The 23104-nt window shown below is 42.4% G+C and overlaps 1 protein-coding gene across 4 annotated transcripts in view; it reads left to right on the forward strand.

Annotated features, from left to right (window-relative positions):
* The window catches only part of NCALD (neurocalcin delta), a 472522-nt gene that overhangs the window by 414127 nt on the left and 35291 nt on the right, over window positions 1–23104 (forward strand). For all 4 annotated transcript variants that reach the window (XM_011931436.1, XM_011931444.1, XM_011931428.1 and 1 more), the window contains one exon: window positions 15588–15984. In XM_011931436.1, coding sequence (XP_011786826.1) covers window positions 15607–15984 — 378 coding nt within the window. In that variant the 5' untranslated portion in view covers window positions 15588–15606. The remainder of the gene's footprint in view (window positions 1–15587; window positions 15985–23104) is intronic.

The raw sequence follows: 23104 nt of genomic DNA on the forward strand, positions 1-23104 counted from the left end.
TCTTCTCGAGGAGTATCTTTGTGGCATTCTCTGTATTTCCTGAATTTGAATGTTGGCCTGCCTTACTAGGTTGGGGAAGTTCTCCTGGATGATATCCTGCAGAGTGTTTTCCAACCTGGTTCCATTTTCCCCGTCACTTTCAGGCACACCAATCAGATGTAGATTTGGTCTTTTCACATAATCCCATATTTCTTGGAGGCTTTGTTCATTTCTTTTTTACTCTTTTTTCTCCACACTTCTCTTCTCACTTCATTTCATTCATTTGATCTTCAATCGCTGATACTCTTTCTTCCAGTTGATCGAGTCAGTTACTGAAGCTTGTGCATTTTTCATGTAGTTCTCGTGTCATGGTTTTCCTCGCTATCAGTTCTTTTAAGGTCTTCTCTGCATTAATTATTCTAGTTAGCCATTCATCCATTCTTTTTTCAAGTGTTTTAGTTTCTTTGCGCTGATTACGTAGTTCCTCCTTTAACTCTGAGAAGTTTGATCAACTGAAGTCTTCTCTCAACTCATCAAAGTCATTCTCCATCCAGCTTTGTTCCATTGCTGGTGATGAGCTGCGTTCCTTTGGAGGGGGACATGTGCTCTGATTTTTTGAATTTCCCGCTTTTCTGCCCTGCTTTTTCCCCATCTTTGTGGTTTTATCTGCCTTTGGTCTTTGATGATGGTGACGTACTGATGGGGTTTTGGTGTGGGTGTCCTTTGTGTTTGTTAGTTTTCCTTCTAACAGTCAGGACCCTCAGCTGTAGGTCTGTTGGAGTTTGCTTGAGGTCCACTCCAGACCCTGTTTACCTGGGTATAAGCAGCAAAGGCTGCAGAAGATAGAATATTGCTGAACAGCGAGTGTTGCTATCTGATTCTTGCTCTGGAAGCTTCATCTCAGGGGTGTACCCCGCCGTGTGAGGTGTGAGGTGTCAGTCTGCACCTAGTAGGGGATGTCTCCCAGTTAGGCTACTCAGGGGTCAGGGACCCATTTGAGCAGGCAATCTGTCCGTTCTCAGATCTCAACCTCCATACTGGGAGATCCACCGCTCTCTTGAAAGCTGTCAGACAGGGGCATTTACCTCTGCCGAGGTTTCTGCTGCTTTTTGTTTAGCTATGCCCTGTCCCCAGAGGAGGAGTCTACAGAGGCAGGCCGGCCTCCTTGAGCTGTGGTGGGCTCCACCCAATTCAAGCTTCCAGGGGGCTTTGTTTACCTACTTAAGCCTCAGCAATGGCAGGCGCCCCTCCCCTAGCCTCGCTGCCACCTTGCAGTTAGATCTCAAACCACTGTGCTAGCAATGAGGGAGGCTCCATGGTCCGACAGTTGGCACTGGTCCGCGGGTGCAGCCCGACCAGCGAGAGCTGAAGCAGGGCGAGGCATCACCTCACCTGGAAAGCACAAGGGGGAAGGGAATTCCTTTTCCTAGTCAAAGGAAATTGAGACACACAATACCTGGAAAATTGGGTAACTCCCACCCTAATGCTGCGCTTTACCAAGGGTCTTAGCAAACGGCACACCAGGAGATTGTATCCCACCCCTGGCCCAGAGGGTCCCACACTCTTGTTCTTTCTAGTTCTCCATGGAAGTAAAACAATGGGGAGAGTGTCCCCAACTCTGGAGGGCTCATCGTTGTAAACAACCCAACCAAACTAAACCTTTATCTCATTCAGATGAATAGTCCATGTTTAGCAAGCACCTGCTAGATGCCAGCCATGATGCTGACCTATTCACTGGGGAAAATGAATTTTTCCCCCTTTTCTCACTTGGCCCTCCAAATAGCCCCATGGAAAGGGTGCTATTGTGCCTGTTTTACTGCACAGCAAATGAGACCAAGAGATGTTCAAGGACTTGTCCAAGGTCACATAACACAGCACCATATTAAGGACTTCAGTGGAGTTGTTCTGCTACTAAGTCCAGTTCTCTTTCTACACACCTTGCTGGAGGAAGCAAAAGATGCAGGAGGTTAAGAAGTTACTTCATATTATCTTCTTGTGAACCAAGTACTGGGATTCTCACTTGCACATATGTTTGATGAGTAAATGTCAATATTTGCATAAGTTTGATAGACAAACATTAATATTTTTAGCCATGTTGGCCAGGATAGGGATTGACCAGCACCTTCCAACAGAAGCAGCCACTGAAGCCCTGAAAGTGATCCAGCTAGAGACATGGAAGGGGTGAGGATGAAGAGGATGATTCTGGTTCTACACCCCTGGGACCATAAGTTGCATGAATTTGCCATGGTAGTTAACTCCTCTACACTCCTTATCCTTGGACAAAAATCAAGATATAACATCTCTCACCTCAATTCTATAGTGAAATCATGAGGATAAAATATTACTGAAAATGCTCCAGACTGGGCGCGGTGGCTCACGCCTATAATCCCAGCACTTTGGGAGGCTGGAGCAGGTGGATCACTTGATGTCAGAAGTTCGAGACCAACCTGGCCAACATGACAAAAACCCACCTCTACTAAAAATACAAAAATTAGTGGGGTGTGGTGGCGTATGCCTGAAGTCTCAGCTACTTGAGAGGCTGAGCCATGAGAATCGCTTGAATCTGGGAGGCAGAGGTTGCAGTGAGCTGACATTGTGCCACTGCACTCCAGTCTGGGAGACAGAGCAAGACCGTGTCTCAAAAAAAAAAAAAAAAAAAAAAAAAGAAAAAGAAATTCTCTGAATTGCATCCAGAATCCTAGAGTCCTATTATTTCTCTGTCCTATGTAGGATATTATTTTTGCAAAAAGATTCCTTCTAAACCAGGAAACTGTAGATGTTAAACACGTGTGCCAAATAAATAAAAATTTATGAACATTTTTAGAGTCTATGGAGGATCTTGAATCAATTTACCAAATGAATTTGTGGGCTCTAGAGGATATCTAAAAATGGGGACTTGAGCTCCTCCTAGACCTCCTCTGCTAAGTTAAGTGATGAGCCCTGGATCACCATGATGGATCTATTTGCCTCCATAGTCCATGAGGGCCGACTGTTTTGCTTTATGGTTTTATCAGAACCCCAAGTAGTAATAATGAGTTTTCAGTAAGATAATATTTAGTACCCTAGTTAAGTGGACATTTACTGCAATAGGAATTCCTCAGAAGTTTCCCAGAGTAGGGTCTTAAGTAGCCTGATGTCTCAGATACTCCAGAGGCTGAGCTATGAGAATTGCTTGAACCTGGGAGGCAGAGGTTGCAGCCTTGAGGGGCTGTTGAGGCCCCAGAGCACCCTCCTCTTCCCCTGGCTGCAGCCTTCCCTGGTCCAGCATCTGGCTCCCAAGGCAGCCAAAACAGGCAGTTCTGTTGCAATGGTCTGATGGCCAGGTGGTCTGATGGTGAAGAGACATGTGGACTTCATCTGAAGCCTTTGACTTCAGATACTCCCAGAATTTCTTTGTTTGGGACAGCCTTGGAGTTTCTGTAGGCCTCGAATGTGACCATTTAGTAAGACCTCTGTCCACTTTCTCATGGGCTCTTTAAGCATGCAGTGTAAGTACCCCTCCAATTGCTGGCAACCTGGGAGGGAGTGGAGGCAGAGTTAGACACTAAATGGACTGGAGTATCTGGGAAAGGAGATGCCATCAGGAGTTGAATTTCAAGCTATGGAAGACGTAGGGTGCTATTGAGGTAAAATATGTCTTTAGGTTGAAACAGGAGAGAGGGTATTTACAGGGTTACAACAGTGCACTCTTTTAAGAGCAGGGTGGATATGCCCTCCTAAGCTCTGGAATAGCAAATGCCAAACTTTCATACTCTCACACCCTCCACTCTAGCCATATCCTGGTTCATGCTAGGCATGCCTCCAGTTTAGACCCCTCTCGTTCACTGTTCTCACTCCTGAAAGAGTCTTCTCACAGTTACTTCCATGGTGACCGGCCTCACTTCCTCTGGTCTTTTTCCAGTGTTGCTTTCTCAGTGGGGCCTTCCCTGGCTTCTGATTCAAAGCTCCGACACCCATTCACCCACTGCTGGTATTCTGCAACTCCCTTCTCTTCTTTACTCTTCTCCGTGGCACCTCTTCATCTATCATTTCCCCTTCTTATTTTGTTTACTGTATGTCTATTGCAACTAGACTGTAAGCACCTGTTTTAATGGTGCTTACAGTCTGTGGCAATAGACGTACAAGAATAAGTTCTTGCCAATGACATGAAGAACCTCTTTGCAATAAATTCTACCTAAGGGTTACAGGAACCATGACCAAGTGAATAAAAGAAAAGGGGAGTCAACCTAAATGTCTATGAAGGGGAATTAGTTAAATAAATTCCATATAATGGAATACCAAAGGGCTGTAAGCCTCACATTATGAACCATTGTATCTGTTACCTAATTCGATGCTTAGCACAAGGGCAGTGCTCAATTGATTATTTGTTGAATCTATTGATAAATGAAAATTTAGCAATTTGAAAGGGTGAATGAGTTACATCCATATGTATAACATGGAAGAATTTCCACAATGTTCTATCTTTTTTTTTTTTTTTTTTTTTTGAGATGGAGTCTCTCTCTCTGTTGCCCAGGCTGAAGTGCAGTAGCGTGATCTTGGATCACCACAACCTCCACCTCCCAGGTTCAAGTGATTCTCCTGTCTCAGTCTCCTGAGTAGCTGGGATTACAGGTGCGTGCCACCATGCCTGGCTAATTTTTGTATTTTCAGTAGAGATGGAGTTTCACCATGTTGGCCAGGCTAGTCTCGATCTCCTGACCTCGTGATCTGCCCGCCTCGGCCTCCCAAAGTGCTGAGATTAGAGGCGTGAGCCACTATACCCAACCAATATTCTTTTAAGTGAAAATGAAGGTTAAAGATTAATATAGAATGATCCCATTTATGGTTAGAGTGTACAGGTTTCATACATATGCATTTAAATGTCTAAAGGGATATATATGATTTAAACTGTTAATAGTTTCTTTTTATGGAGTGCTATTGGATCAGAATGAAGATGTTCACTTTCTCATTTTTACATCCCTTTATTACTGAGATTTTTTTCAATAATGATGTAATACTTTGGTAATCTGCAAAACAAAAAATGGTATTTCCATATTTGGAGGAGGGGGAAAGAGTTGCTGTTAGACAAGGTTCTGCTCAGATTCTTATCAGAAGTATGTTTTACTGGCAGTAATGTGGTTGTACTTTATTTTTATGAAAAATAAAACTTGGAAAAACCCCCAGGCCAGGCCCCTTTCAACCTGAAATGCGCACTGTAGTAGAGCAAGGTCTCTGATATTTTGGAGACTATAACCTCTGCTCGCCTGGAGAAGACAGGATGATTTCCTGGGCTTATCTCATGCTGCAGGGAAGGCAAAAGAAGAGTACATCTGTTTCCAGTGAGCCTCTTGCTCACCAGAATTTCGTACCATTTCAGTTCTCATCTCAAACCCAGTCACCTCTCTGCAGGGGGTATGAGAGCCAGGTGTGTGGCTGGGAGCATATTTGTAGCATATTTCGTACAATTCCAGCAAAGCCATTTGGTGATCCAAATGGGGCATAGGTCTCATTTCCTTACATTGATTGGCTCATCTTAGCAGAAGCAAGACGAGAGAATATTCTTCGGTCAAGATAAAGACTAAGTTAGTGAGATTATTATATAACTCTTCAATTCTCCCTTCCTTATATTTCAAGAACCTTTTTTAAGTTGTGTCTCCACAATCTAGACATTCCATTCATTGAAAATTCAAAGCAACTGTTAGTGGGCAAGATTACATGCCCCAAATTAGGCAAACTTTTTTTTGTGTGTGTTTTTTTCTTTTGTTTGTTTGTTTGTTTTGTTTCGTTCTGAGATGGAGTCTCGCTCTGTTGCCCAGACTAGAGTTCAGTGGTGCAGTTTTGGCTCACTGCAACCTCCACCTCCCAGGTTCAGGTGACTCTCCTGCCTCAGCCTCCCAAGGAGCTGGGACTATGGGGGGGTGCCACTATGCCCAGCTAATTTTTTGTATTTTTAGCAGAGACGGGGTTTCACCATGTTAGCCAGGATGGTCTCAATCTCCTGACCTCGTGATCCGCCCGCTTCAGCCTCCCAAAGTGCTAGGATTACAGGCATGAGCCACGCCTGGCCCTAGGCAAAAATTTAATGAACCTGGTCTCTTTCAGGAATCCCTGTGGTTTCTGGGTTCCTTGCTGCAGCCAAACTTGACTTTAGCTGCTCGATTCTTGCAAATTCCATTTTAGGAGACTTCTGTACAGTTTGCATTGAGACTTGTCCTCTGAAGTTAATCAGGCTGTCCAGGATAAGTTATGTCCTTTTCCCTGGAAAATCTAACTCTGGGCTCTGAGGAATTAAGTCATGGAGCTTTCAGAACCTTATGAGGAATAGCAGAAATGCAAGGCTGCAAATCTTTCCCTCCATGGATACACAAAATAAAGAAGGGAACGTGCTCATCCTGAAAGCCTGTTCACCAGCCACTATTTCCTCTTGCTGTGGCATCATCTTTTGTTGTCATTCCTTGATTTTTCTTTTTAAGTGGAAACTTAAGTTCTTATTTTAGATTCCTGGTAGTAGTTCCTTGTTGGTTATTGGGTGTCTTCTCTTTGCATATATTTTACCTTTTTCATCTGCAGTCAATATCAACTCCAGATTTATGTTTTGATATCTAGGAGACTGGGTGTGACCCAAAATAAGTTGAAAGATTTCACATTCCCCTACCCAGTGTAAATTACTGAATAACAGGATGCCAGTGTCTAATAGAAAAGGTGCACAGTCACATAAGGAAATGCAGGACCAAAGCAAAGGCCCTTAAGAGGTAAAAGATGGGACATCCAGGAGGCCAAGGTGCCTGGAGCAGAGAGAGAACTGAGAGGTAAGTCAGAGATGGCCCAGGGTCAGCTCATGCAGAGTCTTGCGAGCCAAAGAGGGAATTCTAACTTTATTCTAAGCGCATGAGAAGACTTCATAGAACTTTAAGCAAAGGATTGACATAGTCTGATAAATGTTTTTAAGAAGATACTTTTATGCTGGGCATGGTGGTATGCATCTGTAGTCCCAGCTACACGGGAGGCTGAGGCAGGAGAATTGCTTGATCCAGGAATTCGAGGTTGTAGAGTGCTAGTGCACCACAATCTTGCCTGTGAATAGGCACTGCACTCCAGCCTGGACATTGCGAGGCCCTGTCTCTAAAAAAATGAAAATGTTTTATAAAAAGTTACTCATTACTCTTGGAGGCTGAATAGATTGGGACAAGGAGTAGGGAGAGGGAAGATGAGTGAAAAGTGAGATTTCTGTGAGAGAGTTGTTGTAGAAGATCAGGTAGGAGATAATAGTTTGTACTGAGGTGCTGACAATGGAAATGGCGAGAAGTGAATGGATTGAAGACAGATTTTGGACGCGGATCCAACAGTTTGCTGATGGAACAAAAGTGAAAGAAATCACGGATGGGCCTCAGGGCTTTGGAGAGAGCAGTTGGGTGGAAGATGGTGTTCTTCACTGAGATGAGGCATGTTGGGGTTGGGGAGAGCACAAGATTCAGAGAAAATACCAAGAGCTCCAATTCTTACTTGTTTTGTTATATTGAGAGCTTTCAATGTCCAGCCTTGAACTGGGCATGATGGACACAACATTGAAGAGGGCATGGTTTTAGCTTCCTTGTGTTTGTCTACCTACTTTACTGGCCGTTCCTTCCTATTCTCCTTTACTGGCTCCTTCTCATCTCCCAGAGTCTAAATGCCACGTGATCAAAGGCTCAGTCCTTGATCTACGTTGATTTCCTTGGTGCTGTCTTCTGATGTTTGGGTAGAAACAGTATACACATCCACTTCCTCGGTGCTTTTCTATCCACATTCACAAGTCCCTGGTGCACTCATTCAGTCCTTGGCTTTAAACTCTATCTATATACTGATGACTACCAGATACATATCGCCTCACTGAACCTCTTCCTCTACCTATAGACTTATGTATTCAACTGCCTGCTTGACATCTCCAACTGATGTGTAATAGACATCTCAGGGTCAACACATGTACAACTAAATAATGATACTCATGCCTCATCCAAAAGCCCTGCTTCTCTTGCATTTTCCCCATTTCTATAAATGTCAACTTTATCCTTACAGTTGCTTTGGCCCAAACCTTGGAGCTATGCTGCTGCCCTGTTCTCTTTTTTTTTTTTTTTTTTTGAGGCAGAGTCTCGCTCTGTCGCCCAGGCTGGAGTGCAGTGGCCAGATCTCAGCTCACTGCAAACTCCGCCTCCCGGGTTCATGCCATTCTCCTGCCTCAGCCTTCCGAGTAGCTGGGACTACAGGCGCCTGCCACCTCGCCCGGCTAGTTTTTTGTATTTTTTAGTAGAGACGGGGTTTCACCGTGTTAGCCAGGATGGTTTCGATCTCCTGACCTCGTGATCCGCCAGTCTCGGCCTCCCAAAGTGCTGGGATTACAGGCTTGAGCCACCGCGCCCGGCCCTGTTCTCCTTTTTTCACATCCTATGTATGAACCATCAACCAAGTCTGTTGGCTCTACCTTCAAGCTGTACCCCGAATACAACCAGGTGCCCCTTTTCTGCTGATATCACCCTGGTTCCCGCCACCATCACCTCTTGCCTGGATCATTGCAATGGACATCCTAACTGGCCTTCCTGGCTCTGCCCTTTTCTTCTTTAGCTTACACTCAACACAGCAGTTGGAGTGGTCCTGCTAGGATATAAATCAGCTCTATCACATGTCTGCTAAAAACTCTACACTGGCTTGGCCTCAGTCAGAGTGAAAGCAGAAAGTCCCTACAGTCACCTCCAGGTTCCACATCACCTGGTCCCTCATGATGGTGCTGATGTCATCTCCTCTCCCACCTCATGCCCTCTACTCCAGCCACATCATGCTAGGCATGCCTCCAGCTTAGATCCCTCTCATTCACTGTTCTTCCTCCTCAAAGAGTCTTCTTACAGATATCTCCATGGCGACCTGCCTGACTTCCTCTGGTCTTTTCCCAATGTTGCTTTCTCAGTGGGGCTTCCCCTGGCTTCTTATTCAAAATTCCAGCACCTGTTCACCCACTGCAGGCATTCCACAACTCCCTTCTCTTCTTTACTCGTCTCCATGGCACATCTTCATCTATCATTTCGCTTATTTATTTTATGTATTATATGTCTATTGCCACTAGACTGTAAGTGCCATGGAGATGGGAGAGCTCCCTTGACCCCTTTGTGGGACTTGCAACAGGGTTGTGGCTTGCTTCCTTGGACACCATGCTCAAACCCCTTGTGAGAGGGGGAGCATGCAGGCAAGAAGGTGTGGGGCCGAGGTGAGCCCTTTTGGACTCCAGCCCCATAGCAGTATCTAGTGGTGTTTTACAATTAATCCTTTTTTAGCAGTTGCTGTCTGCAGATGGCTAAGTGTTAACCAGCTCAGTGGAGAGTCAGGGTGACAGTCTTTTACACCCTGCTTTCTTGGTACCGAGGTTCTCGTTTGGCATCCAGGAAAAATCAGGTCACATGGATGGTTCAAAAGGTGATGAATGTGGAGGATTTTATTAAGCAGTAGAAGCAGCTCTCACCAGAAGGGAAGCTGGAAAGGGGATGGTGCAGGAAGAAGGCAATCTTTTCCCAGAGCCCTCTGTCTCTGGCCAGGCTCCTCTCTGAAGTCATGCTGTCTGAAGTTAAGCCATGTCTATCTATAGTCTCTGATGCTCAGTTGCTGCTTCTCGCTTGATGTTCAGCCACTTGTCTCTCTGCCAGCTGAGGTCTGGGGTTTATATAGGCACAGGATGGGGGGCAGTGCAGGCCAAAAATGTAACATTTGGGTGGGAAAACAAGGATAACTGTTCTTATTTAGGGCCGTGATTTCCAGGCTTGAGGGTGGGGCCTTTGCCAGGGAACCGCCCCCTTCTACCCAGTATTTCCCTGCCTCATGTCCATATCACCATGAAAACGGGGGCTTTGCCTCTTTGCTCCCTGCTGAATCCCCGGTGCCTAAGAGTGCCTCACCCCCAGTAGACACACTTAGTGCCTGTTTGTGGAATGAATGAGTTCCAATAGGAGGTGATCTCCTCTTTCTTCACTACTTCTCTCTGACTTTTTATGGACTGTTGTCTTAATCTCTATAAATGCTTTGTCCTTGGAGGTAGTAAAGCATAGGGCTAAAACCACTGGGCAAGCACACATCAGCCCACACTGACAGTTCGGCTCACTCATTCACAAGCAGTGTCACCTGGGATAAGTTACCTAGCCTCTCTGAGTTTTCATTTGTTTGCTTATGAGATAGAGAAAGCCTGCCTGCCTAGCACACAGGTTGTGAAAGTTCAATAGGATGTCACATGAAAGATCATTTAGGATAAGGCATCGTTTTCATTTATGGCAGTGTCTGGCCCTGACTGAATGCCAGAGCTTTACATGTTTGACTCTCTCATTTAACTCTCACATCGAATCAATAAGAGATGAACTCATATCATTAAACTCATTTTGCAGATGAGAAAACTGAGGGGCACCAAAATGTGAAGTGAATTACCCACCAGCTAGTAAACAATCGAGCGAGGCTTTGAAGCCAAGCATTTCTGTTCTAGTGTTTTTCCAGTGTTCATCCAGTGGGACATCCAGGAGGCCAACGTGCCACAGTTCCCAACAGACTATATTCTGAGTTATCAACAAACATTTTTGAGTCACTTGAAGATTTGTCTTTGCACTCTGATTGTAGTTTCCACCAGCCCATGCAGACTGCTAAGTAGGTCTCATTGTTTTCTCTTAGAGATGGTAAAATATCATCTAGTCACTTATGAGAAAAACTGTGATTAGAAAAAATGTTAGCATTGTCCACTTTATGGTCATTCAAGAATGGTAAGTGTGAGCAGAGAACAACAGTTCCACAAATTGATTAGTTGGTAGTTGAACGTGGATGTCTGAAAGTCACGTATATGTAATTTCTTAGGATTCTTAAATTAGTAAATCTAGTTTACTGAACCAGTATTAGCATCACTATTTTAGATTGTAAAACTGCCTTAATTGTGAGAATTGGCTTACAGAGTGTTACTTAAGAAGAATGGGATTCTACCTATAGTTCTGTTGTAGCACACTTAACAACAAACAAACATGCAAAGCTATATTAGCTTTCATAGAAACATGTTTGTTCTGTAAATAGGTTCATGGTATGGTAAGTCCCCTAAGATAACGGAATTAACATCGTTTATATTAACATTACTGCTGTTGATAACGCAGTATGAATTTGTGGGTTTATCTGAATTGTAGGCTATTCCCATTATTAAAAATAAAGACAAAACTTTGAGTTACTATTTGTGAAAACCTTATTGTGCTATGTAGAAATATTGAACTAATATTAAAATATTTGAATGCTTTAGTTTCAGGGATTGATTTAAAATTGGAGTCCTTTTTCATTGGTTAGTCTTACAAAAGTGTAAACCGTTATGTTTTTGACTATTTAAATAAAAACAAGTGCTATTTTAAATGTACAGAATAGATTTATAGTATAGAAGAGTCTTAAGTTCTTCATAGGAACTTTAGAAAAGAGAAATATATGCTAATTCAGTTTTTTTAATCTTCTGCACTGTGTATATACACTTGGTAATTATGAGCTCAATTTTGTTTTTTGAAAATATGTGTTCATAATTTAGGTAATTTGTTACTTAAAGCACTAAGTCTCTGATACCTGAAAAGTAAATGTAAATGGTGATGGTAAAATAATATGCAGAGAAAAAATTATTAAAAGATAGCCCATCATACCTATGTTCAATTAGCACAAAATAAATGTTTTAATGACTGATTGGAGTTATGAAAACGATTTGACCCAAGGTGCAACTTTTGTCTCCAAACTGTTTTTCTCTTGACTGCTAATTACCGTAGCATTTCCCTAATGTTATCCTGCCCCATCCCTTCAACTCAAACTGGCAGAAATTCCTGTTTTCCCAAAGAAAAAGGCATTGTCAGGCTTTCCTCTGTCTTCCTCCTCGCCACCTAAGGAATGAAACTCTGTCAAATGTCCCCTGAGATTTTTGTTGTACCATCTAACCAAGTCCAGATGGTGTCTCAAGTTTAGTCTTCATACTTAGTAAAGTGTTTGTCGTTATCTACTAAAATGAATTCTAGGCTTAATTGTGAACACTCGTTTTCCCAATAACTTATTCCATGCTTTTCTGCCTTGTTTGTGTTATGGCCTTTCTGTGCTGATGAATTTGTAAATGTGGTTTAATTACTGTTTACTAAAAAATAGCTGCCTACAGATCAGTCTCAGTGGGAGACTTCGCCAAAATGTTGAGGCAATTTGTTTCTAGTGCAAAAGCAGCTAATAAATTTGAAGCACTTTTTAAACATTGGGAAAGGCACTTAAGTTTGGTTGTGAAGAAATAGTACTTTATACATTGGAGACATAAATCATTCTTTAAGAGAATAGATTTGAATATCAAAATGGCATTTTTCCCCAAGACCAGGCAAGCAGCAATTTGCGCAAACTGTAATAATGGTGATTTGATTGAAAACCACCCCGAAGAGATATATTCTAAAGAGCTCCCCAAAAGGAAAGCTGGAATTTACTTGTAAATTCCATGAAATGTTTCAGAGCTCTAGAAAGCCGGGTATTATGTATTACCGGATGTTTCTGAATTCTGGCCTCAGGCAAATTGCCAACTTAGCAACTAAATGACAGCTTTACAATTCTAATACAAACCAGCCTCTGTAACTTTGTTTTTTTAATCTCTAAAGGAAAAAAAGGACACAGAGGGAAGTGAAAGATATTAGACTGTTCAATTTATAAATTCCATTTGTTCTCCATTTGAGTTGTAGTTTAATTTTGCTTTTGCATAAAATGGTGTTTGCTTGATTCTGCCCAAAGAGGGAACTCTGGGCCAAGCGTGATGGCTCATGCCTGCAATCCCAGCACTTTGGAGGATGGCATGAGCCCAGGAGTCTGAGACCAGTCTGGGCAACAAAGTGAGACGCCCGTCTCCACAAAAAATTAAAAATTTAGCCAGGCATGGTGGTGCACACCTGTAATACCAGCTATTTGGGAGGCTGAGGCAGGACGATTGCTTGAGCTCAAGAGTTTGAGGCTGCAGTGGGCCATGATTGCACCACCACATTCCAGTCTGAGTGACAGAGTCTTAAAAAATAAAGCGCTGGAGGGAACTCAAAAAGTAAGTTCCTTCCTACAGCAGTTGACCATACTCATAAGTGCGGTGCCCCATACTCCCTTCCCTTTGGATGCCTGCAGATGAGCAGGGCAGGTTCTGCCTCCAGTGCAGAAGTCAGAAAACAAAATCAATAAATTTGGCAATGAATGAGGCTTGCTGGTCGTTATCTGAACCATGAGTATTATGAAAGCAGTTTGAGTAGTGTGAGATACAAATACCACCCTGTAGAAGTTTATTTTTAGTGAGGTCACCAGACAGGCCTCACTAAATTCAATACAAGAGATCCTAAGCTCAAGTCTTAACCACCAGATAGTTTTCAGTGTGTAAAATAGCGTCCTGAAAACCAAGCCCCCTTGTTTCTGGCAATAAGCCTCCTTTTCCAAGATTATTCCATGTTTCCACATTGTAGCTACCTTTCTATCAATCATTTTTCTCAGTCATGCCTTCATTCATTCATTCTTTCACCAAATGCCATTTGTGGTGGGCCCTAGCAAGACGAAGCAGCCCCAGTGGAGACTCTGCCTCAAGGGTCTGACCATGTAGCAGAAGGGAGACAGAAACAAACCCCCAATGGCTGAAATCGCAAAGAAGATTGACAATCGTTATTAAAATGGAGATATGCTGTCTTTCAGGTATTCTGTAATTTTTCTAAGCCTTGCTTTCAGGTTTTTTTTTTTTTTTTTTTTTTTCCAATAGAGGAAAAATGCAAAATACAAGTGCAGAACTTTTTTTTTTTTGAGAAGGGGTTTATCTTGACCACACTTAAATCATATACCTTGGGAATTAGGAACTAATCTCATATATCACCTCCTCCAAGAAATCTTCCCTTAAAGCACCCATGCACCCTTTGGGTTGGGCATCTTTTCCAGGTACTCTCACCGAATCCACTGTCTATTCTGTGGCACATCTGTCCTATTGTCCCCTCACTGTCACCACCATCCCCTGCACACACAGCTAGGTACACTTAGGGAGAAGGGGCCACGCCTTATGCTGCATCCTCAGAACGAGAAACACACTGGTAATTGAGAGCCAAATGTTGAGCCAATTTGTCTCTAGTGCAAAAGCACTATAAATGAGAAGCACTTTTTATGCATTGAGAAAATAACTTAAGTTTGGTTTTGAAGAAATGGTGCTTTCTATACTCAGGAAAATAAATGATTCTCTTTTTTTTCGAGACTGAGTCTCACTCTGTCACCCGGGCTGGAATGCAGTGGTGCAATCTCAGCTCACTTCAAGCTCCACCCCCTGGGTTCATGCCATTTTCCTGCCTCAGCCTCCCAAGTAGCTGAGACTACAGGTGCCTGCCACCATGCCCAGCTAATTTTTTTTGTATTTTTAATAAAGACGGGGTTTCACCTTGTTAGCCAGGATGGTCTTGATCGCCTGACCTGTGATCCACCTGCCTTGGCCTGCCAAAGTGTTGGGATTACAGGCGTGAGCCACCGTGCCTGGCCTAAAATAAATCATTCTTTAAGAGAGTAGCTTTAAATATCAAAGTGGCATTTTACCCCAAGGCCAATAATAATTACAGATATTTCCCCACCTAGTAAAAGTTGCCTTTATTTTCCACACCATATTAAGTGTAAAAATAGATAACAAAAAGGTGTATATTCTTGTGTTTTTAAAATGTAAATGTATGGAAATATATATTAACAGCATATTTAAGTACACATACAAAAAATCTGGAAGAACACATATCAACATGAAGCAGTTGTTATCTCTAAGGGTTAGTATTTGAACTGATGCTAATTTTTTCTTTATGTATCACTGTTTTACTATTTTGCTATAGATATGTGCTACTGCTATGATAAGAAAATGCAAAGTTATTTGTATTTTAAAGAGAAACGTTTGGCCTATTTCATGAGCCAAAATCGTAAGACATAACTTTATGAAGCATCATCTTTACTATCAAATCCCAACATTGTCAGTGATTTATTCCATGCATTTAAATCACTGAACTAGCATGGTGGAGTTTGGTGGTATTAGACAGGTTTACTTCAATTTTCCGTCTTCATGTCTGTGTTTATAATATTCAGAAGGTATCCAAGGAGCATTTTACTTGGAAATATTCTAGCAATAAAACCTGCTAAATTCTTTCCCTTGGTCTCTCTCTTCCTCCCTTCCTTTACTTCTCCCTGCTAATACTTGGATTAGCTATCAGAACCCCAACCTTCTTAAATTTAAGCTCAACCTCTGGCAAATTGATGTCAAAATTAAGTAAGCAATTAATTCTCCCTCCTTCCCTCCTCTGTCTCTCCTTCCTTGCCCTCACTTTCCTCTACCTCACCCTCTCTCTGAACCTTTTGCTTTCAGGATGGCTCTGTATAAAAGAAATATTCATTTTCTGGTCAGTTATAATTCTGCTGTGCATCCTGTACTGGCCTATCTTTCTATTATTTTGTTTGGCTGACCAGTATGTTGCAAAACCTAGACAGTGTTATTGGACTCGTATAGAGTTTATTTGTTTGTTTTTTCTTCTTCCCAAAGGAACAATCACAAATTGTAAAATGCAGCCCTAAAGAGCAGCTCTACAAATTATATATGTTTTCTTTTCTATCTGCAGCTGAATTCTTGCCACCAGGATGGGGAAACAGAACAGCAAGCTGCGCCCGGAGGTCATGCAGGACTTGCTGGAAAGCACAGACTTTACAGAGCATGAGATCCAGGAATGGTATAAAGGCTTCTTGAGAGACTGCCCCAGTGGACATTTGTCAATGGAAGAGTTTAAGAAAATATATGGGAACTTTTTCCCTTATGGGGATGCTTCCAAATTTGCAGAGCATGTCTTCCGCACCTTCGATGCAAATGGAGATGGGACAATAGACTTTAGAGAATTCATCATCGCCCTGAGTGTAACTTCCAGGGGGAAGCTGGAGCAGAAGCTGAAATGGGCCTTCAGCATGTACGACCTGGATGGAAATGGCTATATCAGCAAGGCAGAGATGCTAGAGATCGTGCAGGTACGTAGCCTGAGCCCTTTAAAAAAAGAAGGGCATGTATCTCAAGTAAGAATTGGAAGGTGCACAGTATAGCACAGTGCAGAGGTTGCAAACGGGTGAGTGACCAGGACACTTCATTTGGCCCACCCTGCATGTTTGAACAATTTAACCTGCATTACAGTGTGGGGAGACTGCACATAAAAACCCACCCTGGTTGGCATCTCTTGAAAGACTCAGAACCTCTGGCCACACTGGGCTCAGAATCTGGCCTGTTACAAGTCACCTGATACTTTGTGGTGACCTTACACTACAGATGGACATATACTTTTCGGGCCACACTCATTGTGGCCACTCCATCAACTTATTGCAATGACCTGCCTGGAGCCAGATCTTTTGGGGTTATATCCCCCAGACTGGGGGTTAATGATAAAACTCTGACTTGGGTTCAAATCTTGCATCTTTCAGTCACTTTGACCAAGTTAGTTCACCCACACAAGCCTTAGTATCCTCAGCTATAAAATGGAACTATCAGTTGTACTCTCCTATAAATGGGGTTATTTTAAGATGAGGTGTGACTCTCCATGCTAAATGGTTAGCACAGTGCCAGTCATATGGAAAGTTCACCATCATCATCATTATTTATTCACAACTTTACTAGAGTCTCGAATAAGAGCAGGGATCTGGGCTCCAGGCTCCATTCCATCAGAAGTACAAACACTGTAGCACTGAAGCCTAGATCATTTTAGTAAGAGACACTCCATTTTACTCCCCAAATCACTCTTCCAGAGCCAGTTTCCTGAACGTAACAGGGGGAGGGGCCCTAGCGTTGGCTACATTTTCCTTGTGGTCCCCAGCAAACTTGGGGAGGTAGGCAAGCAGGGTAAGGAGCTAGAGTCATGGCAATGACAGGTGGCTCAGCAGTGGGTGGGACCCAGAGACAAACATAAGGAGACAGAGACAGGAATCAGGAGAGGACCAGGAGAGCCTCAGCTGCAAGGAACAAAAAGGACTGTGTGGGTGGGCAGCACCAGGGATGCTGGCAGTCGCTCCTTGTCTTGGCAGGCAAGTGAGGCACAATGGGAGAGCATTTGGCAGCAGACAGCAGGGCCACGGGAGCGGGCCTTTGGCTTCCTAGAGGGCTAGTTTTAGAGGCCAGCCCTCATTCCAGGACATCTGGGTCCTGCAGAAGTGGAGCTACAACCCCTGAGAGAACTGTTGGGGTGCTGGATGGGTGAGGGGACATAACACAAGGAGACAAAAAGAACTGAGCTACAGGAGAGGGTGGGATGTGGGTGCAGTGGCCTACAGCAAACCCCAGGGAATTTGGTTATGGAAATGGAGGCTGCAAGATGAACTGTTATTGAGCCTTGAAGCTGAAGTCCAGGGCCTGCTCCCAGGACAGTAGGACTGAACCCATGTGCACAGTTAATGGGACAATTCATATTTGGGTGGGATGCAGAGGCAGGCATTCGAAATGACCCTGACTCATCAGAAGCACTCCAGGATCTGCCAACTACTTCTCCTTTCTGGTTGGGCCACCAGTGGTTGTTCCTTCACCTAGAGCAGTAACTATCTGAACAAGCTGTGTTAAATTAATTCTTCAGAGATGAAGATTTTGAAACAAACAAACAAAAAAAGATCCCTCCCTTCCTCTGAGAATAAACTTACGAAAAATACAATGTCTGTTGCACAAACACAGGCGGTATAGAAAAATATGACAGATAAAGAGAAAAACTTATTCATAATTCTACCCTACCCACAAAGAGAATCTCTACTAATAATTTTTTAATACATCTTTCCTGGCCCTATTTTCATGCATCTAGAAATATCTAATTGATTTCATTATGTGGATGAAGTTTTCTGTCTTGTCATTTTCACTTAGTAACAAAAGTATTTGTCAAGTTTTAACAACTTTGAGTACAGATATTTTAAGGGCTGCATAAGAGTCCTACCATATATTATAATTTGCTTAATGTTCCCCATTGTTAGGTGTTTAGGTTGTTTTCAGTTTTTATTGTTATACATAATGCTATAACTTTTAAAAATAAAGCAAATCAATAATTATTGTGAATAAAGTGTTTCTATATTCAGGATTATTCCCTGAGAACAAATTCCCAAAAGTGCAATTACTGGGCCAAAGGATATGAGACATTTCCAAGGCTCTCTATGCACTCTGAAAATTGTTTTTCCAAAGTGTATGATGGGTGTTTCCATATCCTTGCACTTGTCCAATTTTTCTTAATCTTTGCTAATTAAATAAAAATTAGAATTACATTAAAATTTAAAAGGGGATTCAGATTGGGTGCAGTGGCTCAAGCCTATAATCCTAGCACTTTGGGAGGCTGAAGCAGGTGGATCACTTGAGGTCAGGAATTCGAGACCAACCTGGCCAAACCCCATCTCTACTAAAAATACAAAAATTGGCCGCGTGCGGTGGCTCACACCTGTAATCCCAGCACTTTGGGAGGCCGAGGCGGGCGGATCACCTGAGGTCCCAGGACCAGCCTGACCAACATGGAGAAACCCCATCTCAACTAAAAATACAAAATTAGCCAGTGTGGTGGCACATGCCTGTAATTCCAGCTTCTTGGGAGGCTGAGGCAGGAGAATCACTTGAACCCGGGAGGTGGAGGTTGTGGTGAGCCAAGATCAGGCCATTGCACACTCCAGCCTGGTCAGCAAAAGCAAAGCTCCATCTCAAAAAAAAAAAGGGGGGTGTAGCTGGGTGTCGTGGCTCACGCCTGTAGCCCCAACTACTTGAGCTACTTGGGAGGCTGAGGCAGGAGAATTGCTTGAACCCGGGAGGCAGAGTTTGCAGTGAGCTGAGACCATGACATTGCACTACAGCCTGGGTGACAGAATGAGACTCTGTCTCAAAAAAAAAAAAAAAGACACATTTTAATTAGTGTTATTTGTGTTCTTTTCTTTAAATCTGGGAGTGCTATGCTCCACACCTCTGTAGTGAAAGGGATGAGTACATTCTCCATTAGAAGAGAATTGCTTCATGACTGGAATCTAAGAAAAATAAATCTCATTAGATACTGCCGATGAAGAGTCAAACACTGCAAAACATTTGGAGATTTATTATTCTGAGTCAAATATGAATGACCAATGCTCTGTGACACAGCCCTCAAGAGGTCCTAAGAACATACGCCCAAGGTGATTGGGGCACAGCCTAGTTTTGTACGTTTTAGAGAGACATGAAATATCAATCAAATACATGTGAGATGTACATACATTGATTCCATTTGGAGATTTATTATTCTGAGTCAAATATGAATGACCAATGCTCTGTGACACAGCCCTCAAGAGGTCCTAAGAACATATACCCAAGGTGATTGGGGCACAGCCTAGTTTTGTACGTTTTAGAGAGACATGAAATATCAATCAAATACATGTGAGATGTACATACATTGATTCCATCTGGAAGGGTGGGGCAACGTGAATGCTGGGGATAGCGGGACTCCCAGGTCGTAGGTGCATTTAAAAATGTTCCAATTGACAATTGGTTGTAAGAGTTATGATCAATAAAAAGGAATGTCTAGATTATGATTAGTGGTTGTGGAGACCAAGGTTTTATCATACAGATGAAGACTCTAAGTAGCAGGCTTCAGAGAGAATAGCTTGGAAATAGTTCTTATCAGATGTAAGATCTGTGTTGCTGTTAATACTGGTGGGCTTTTCCTGAATTCCAAGAGGGAGGAGGGTATAATGAGGCATGTCCAATACCCCTTCCGTCATGGCCTGAGCACATTTTTCACGTTAACTTTAGCATGCCCTTGGCTGAGAGGAGGGTTTCATTCAGATGACTGGGGGAGCCTTAGAATTTTATTTTTTGGTTTACAGCACTGTGTTAGCTCCTGCTCAACACTTTTGCCCAGTGGTCCTGGCTGCTGTTGGTCAATGGTTTTGTGATCAGTACTGATGAAGATGCAGACGCTGAGGCAGGGAGGAACCTTTAGTCCTCGCGGGCTGATGAAATCAACACTCCCTGCTAAGAACTTGGCCCTGAACAAATAGTATAGGGAGGAAAATGGACACTGTCCCTTTTCTGTGGAATCCAATTTGTGCAAGAGACGGAGAGAATTGCAGAGAATATACAGAAGGCACAAATTGATCCCCACCCAGCCCCTGTTGTCTTCACTCCACCACATTTGCTAAGGAATGTAAAAAGTGATCATCAGAAGGAAGGTGCTTTGGGGCAATGTCTTTTGGAAAAATAAATAAATAAAGGAAATGAAATGAAATAAATAAAACAAAAGCAAGATGCGTCAGCCTCCCAGAGGCATTTTCTTCACTATAAAGCACCTCAGTCCATTCACAGGCCCACAGTGTTTCCAGGCTATAACTGTAAGGACACCCATTCCTTACGAAATGCTCAGATGTGCGTGGCTCTTAAGAAGCCTGCAGAGGAAAGCTTGAGTTTCTTAAACTGTTTTCTAGAGCGCTAAGTCCTGATGATTAATATTCATGACCACAGAAAGGAAATATTGTAGCACCCTGAGGTGACTTCCAAATCACCAAAGAGATTAAATTAAACTTAGAACCATTTTCATATTAAGGGCTATGTTACTCTATTCTGCTACTTTGCAAACTGACAATTCATGTATTCTGCCACATTCTTATGCTAATCTCCCTGTTTTCAATTATTCTGGATAAATTGGAATTTACTGCAGGATCTCACAGAGCTTCCCATTCTATTTTTTTTTTTTTTCTTTTTTTCGCTTCCTCTTTGAAAAGCCACACTCCTCAAACCTTGTGACTGCTGCGGGAAGTTTTTTCTTTTTTTCGCTTCCTCTTTGAAAAGCCACACTCCTCAAACCTTGTGACTGCTGCGGGAAGCTTTGTGCCTGTGTCTGGCCGTCTTTTCTTTCTTGTGGCTGGTCTTCAGCACTTAGGAGAATGTTCCTTTGCTTCAGAGGAGTCACTGTCAAGTTTCTATTTTGTGCTTTTCTAAATATCTGTTAGAAAGTGATGAGTTGGGGGCAAGCTATGGACCAGGAGAACCATCAACAAATTAAGGTTCTATTTATTAATATGAGTTAACACCTGTAACTTGATAACAAGTGTTGATACATACATTCTTAGCTGAATCCATGTCCCTCCACAACTGAGAAATTCAAGCAATTTAAAGAAAAATACGAATTTCTGATTGTTCACCTGCAAACACCAGTAACTGGTCTGGGTGAAGACTGGGGTGAAAACAAGTTTATAATTAATTAAGCTTGACAGTGAATGGGGTGCTGGACTCCAACTCATAAATTTTCTAGTTGCTCTTCCCTGACATTGCTTCCTGTGGTTTAGCTTTAGTATCCGCAGAATAGTGCTTGTAGTGACGAGCTGAAATTGTTTTGTATTTCGTAACATTGGTAGGAAAAACTCTAAACTTTGTGGGGCTACTGTGGATTCTGTGTAGCTCTGAATCACACCAGATTAGTTCCCCTCTGGTGGCTATAACAATGTTTAAGAAAGCCAGTCGCTTAAAAATACAATTAGTATCTTATAGTTCTTGAGGTCAGAAGTCTGAAATCAGTTTCATTGGGCTAAAACTAAGGTTTCCTCAGGGGTGTGTTCCTTCTGGAGGCTGTTGGGGAGAATTCTTTCCCCTGCCTTTCCCCAATTCTAGAAGCTTACTGAGTTCCTTGGCCTATGGCCCTCTTCATCCATCTTCAAAGGCAGCAAGAGCAGATTGAATCCTTCTCAGGCTGCCATCCTCTGTGTATTTTACTCTGCTTTTCTCTTCCACTTAAAAAGATCCTGGGATTACACTGGGACCATGTGAATAATTCAGGGGAATTTTTCCTTCCATCTCAATATTCTTAATGTAATCACATCTTCAAAGTTTGTCTTCCTGTACAAGTTAATGTATTCACAGGTTTCAGTGATTTGGATGTAGACATCTTTGGGGGCCATCATTCAGTCTGCCACATACGCCAAAATGCAGTTGTGTTCCTTTTTAAAGAAAATATTTTTGTGCTAGATCAACATCTGGGTGAATGAGCAAAACCATATGCAGATTTATTTTTAGGACCTCAAATGAACATTTTTACATTCATGTGTTTATTTTATTTTTTATACTTTTTTTTCTTTTTTTTTAAATTATACTTTAGGTTCTGGGATACAAGCACAGAACGTGCAGGTTTGTTACATAGGTATACATGTGCCATGGTGGTTTGCTGCACCCATCAACCCATCATTTACATTAGGTATTTCTCCTAATGCCGTCCCTCCCCTCGCCCAGCACCCCACAACAGGCCCCAGTGTGTGTTGTTCCCCTCCCTGTGCCATATATTCTCATTGTTCAGTTCCCACCTATGAGTGAGAACATGCGGTGTTTGGTTTTCTGTTCCTGTGTTAGTTTGCTGAGAATGATGGTTTCCAGCTTCATCCACGTCCCTGTAAAGGACACGAAATTATTCTTTTTTATGGCTACGTAGTATTCTATGGTGTATATGTGCTACATTTTCTTTATCCAGTCTAACATTGATGGGCATTTGGGTTGGTTCCAAGTCTTTACTATTGTGAATAGTGTTGCAATAAATATACATGTGTGTGTGTCTTTATAGTAGAATGATTTATAATCCTTTGGGTATATACCTAGTAATGGGATTTCTGGGTCAAATGGTATTTCTAGTTCTAGATCCTTAAGGAATCGCCACACTGTGTTCCACGATGATTGAACTAATTTATGTTCCCACCAATAGTGTAAAAGGATTCCTATTTCTTCACATCCTCTCCAGCATCTGTTGTTTTCTGACTTTTTAATGATCACCATTCTAACTGGCATGAGATGGTATATCATTGTGGCTTTGCTTTGCATTTCTTTAATGACCAGTGATGATGAGCTTTTTTTCATATGTTTGTTGGCCACATAAATGTCTTCTTTTGAGAAGTGTATGTTTATATCCTTTGCCCACTTTTTGATGGGGTTGTTTTTTTCTTGTAAATTTGTTTAAGTTTCTTGTAGATTCTGGATATTAGCCCTTTGTCAGATGAGCAGATTGCAAAAATTTTCTCCCATTCTGTAGGTTGCCTGTTCACTCTGATGATAGTTTCTTTTGCTGTGCAGAAGCTCTTTAGTTTAATTAGATCCCATTTGTCCATGTTGGTTTTTGTTACCATTGCTTTTGGTGTTTTCATC

The sequence above is a fragment of the Colobus angolensis genome, unplaced genomic scaffold (genome assembly GCF_000951035.1).
Source record: "Colobus angolensis palliatus isolate OR3802 unplaced genomic scaffold, Cang.pa_1.0 Scaffold121, whole genome shotgun sequence".
Classification (NCBI taxonomy): domain Eukaryota; kingdom Metazoa; phylum Chordata; class Mammalia; order Primates; family Cercopithecidae; genus Colobus; species Colobus angolensis.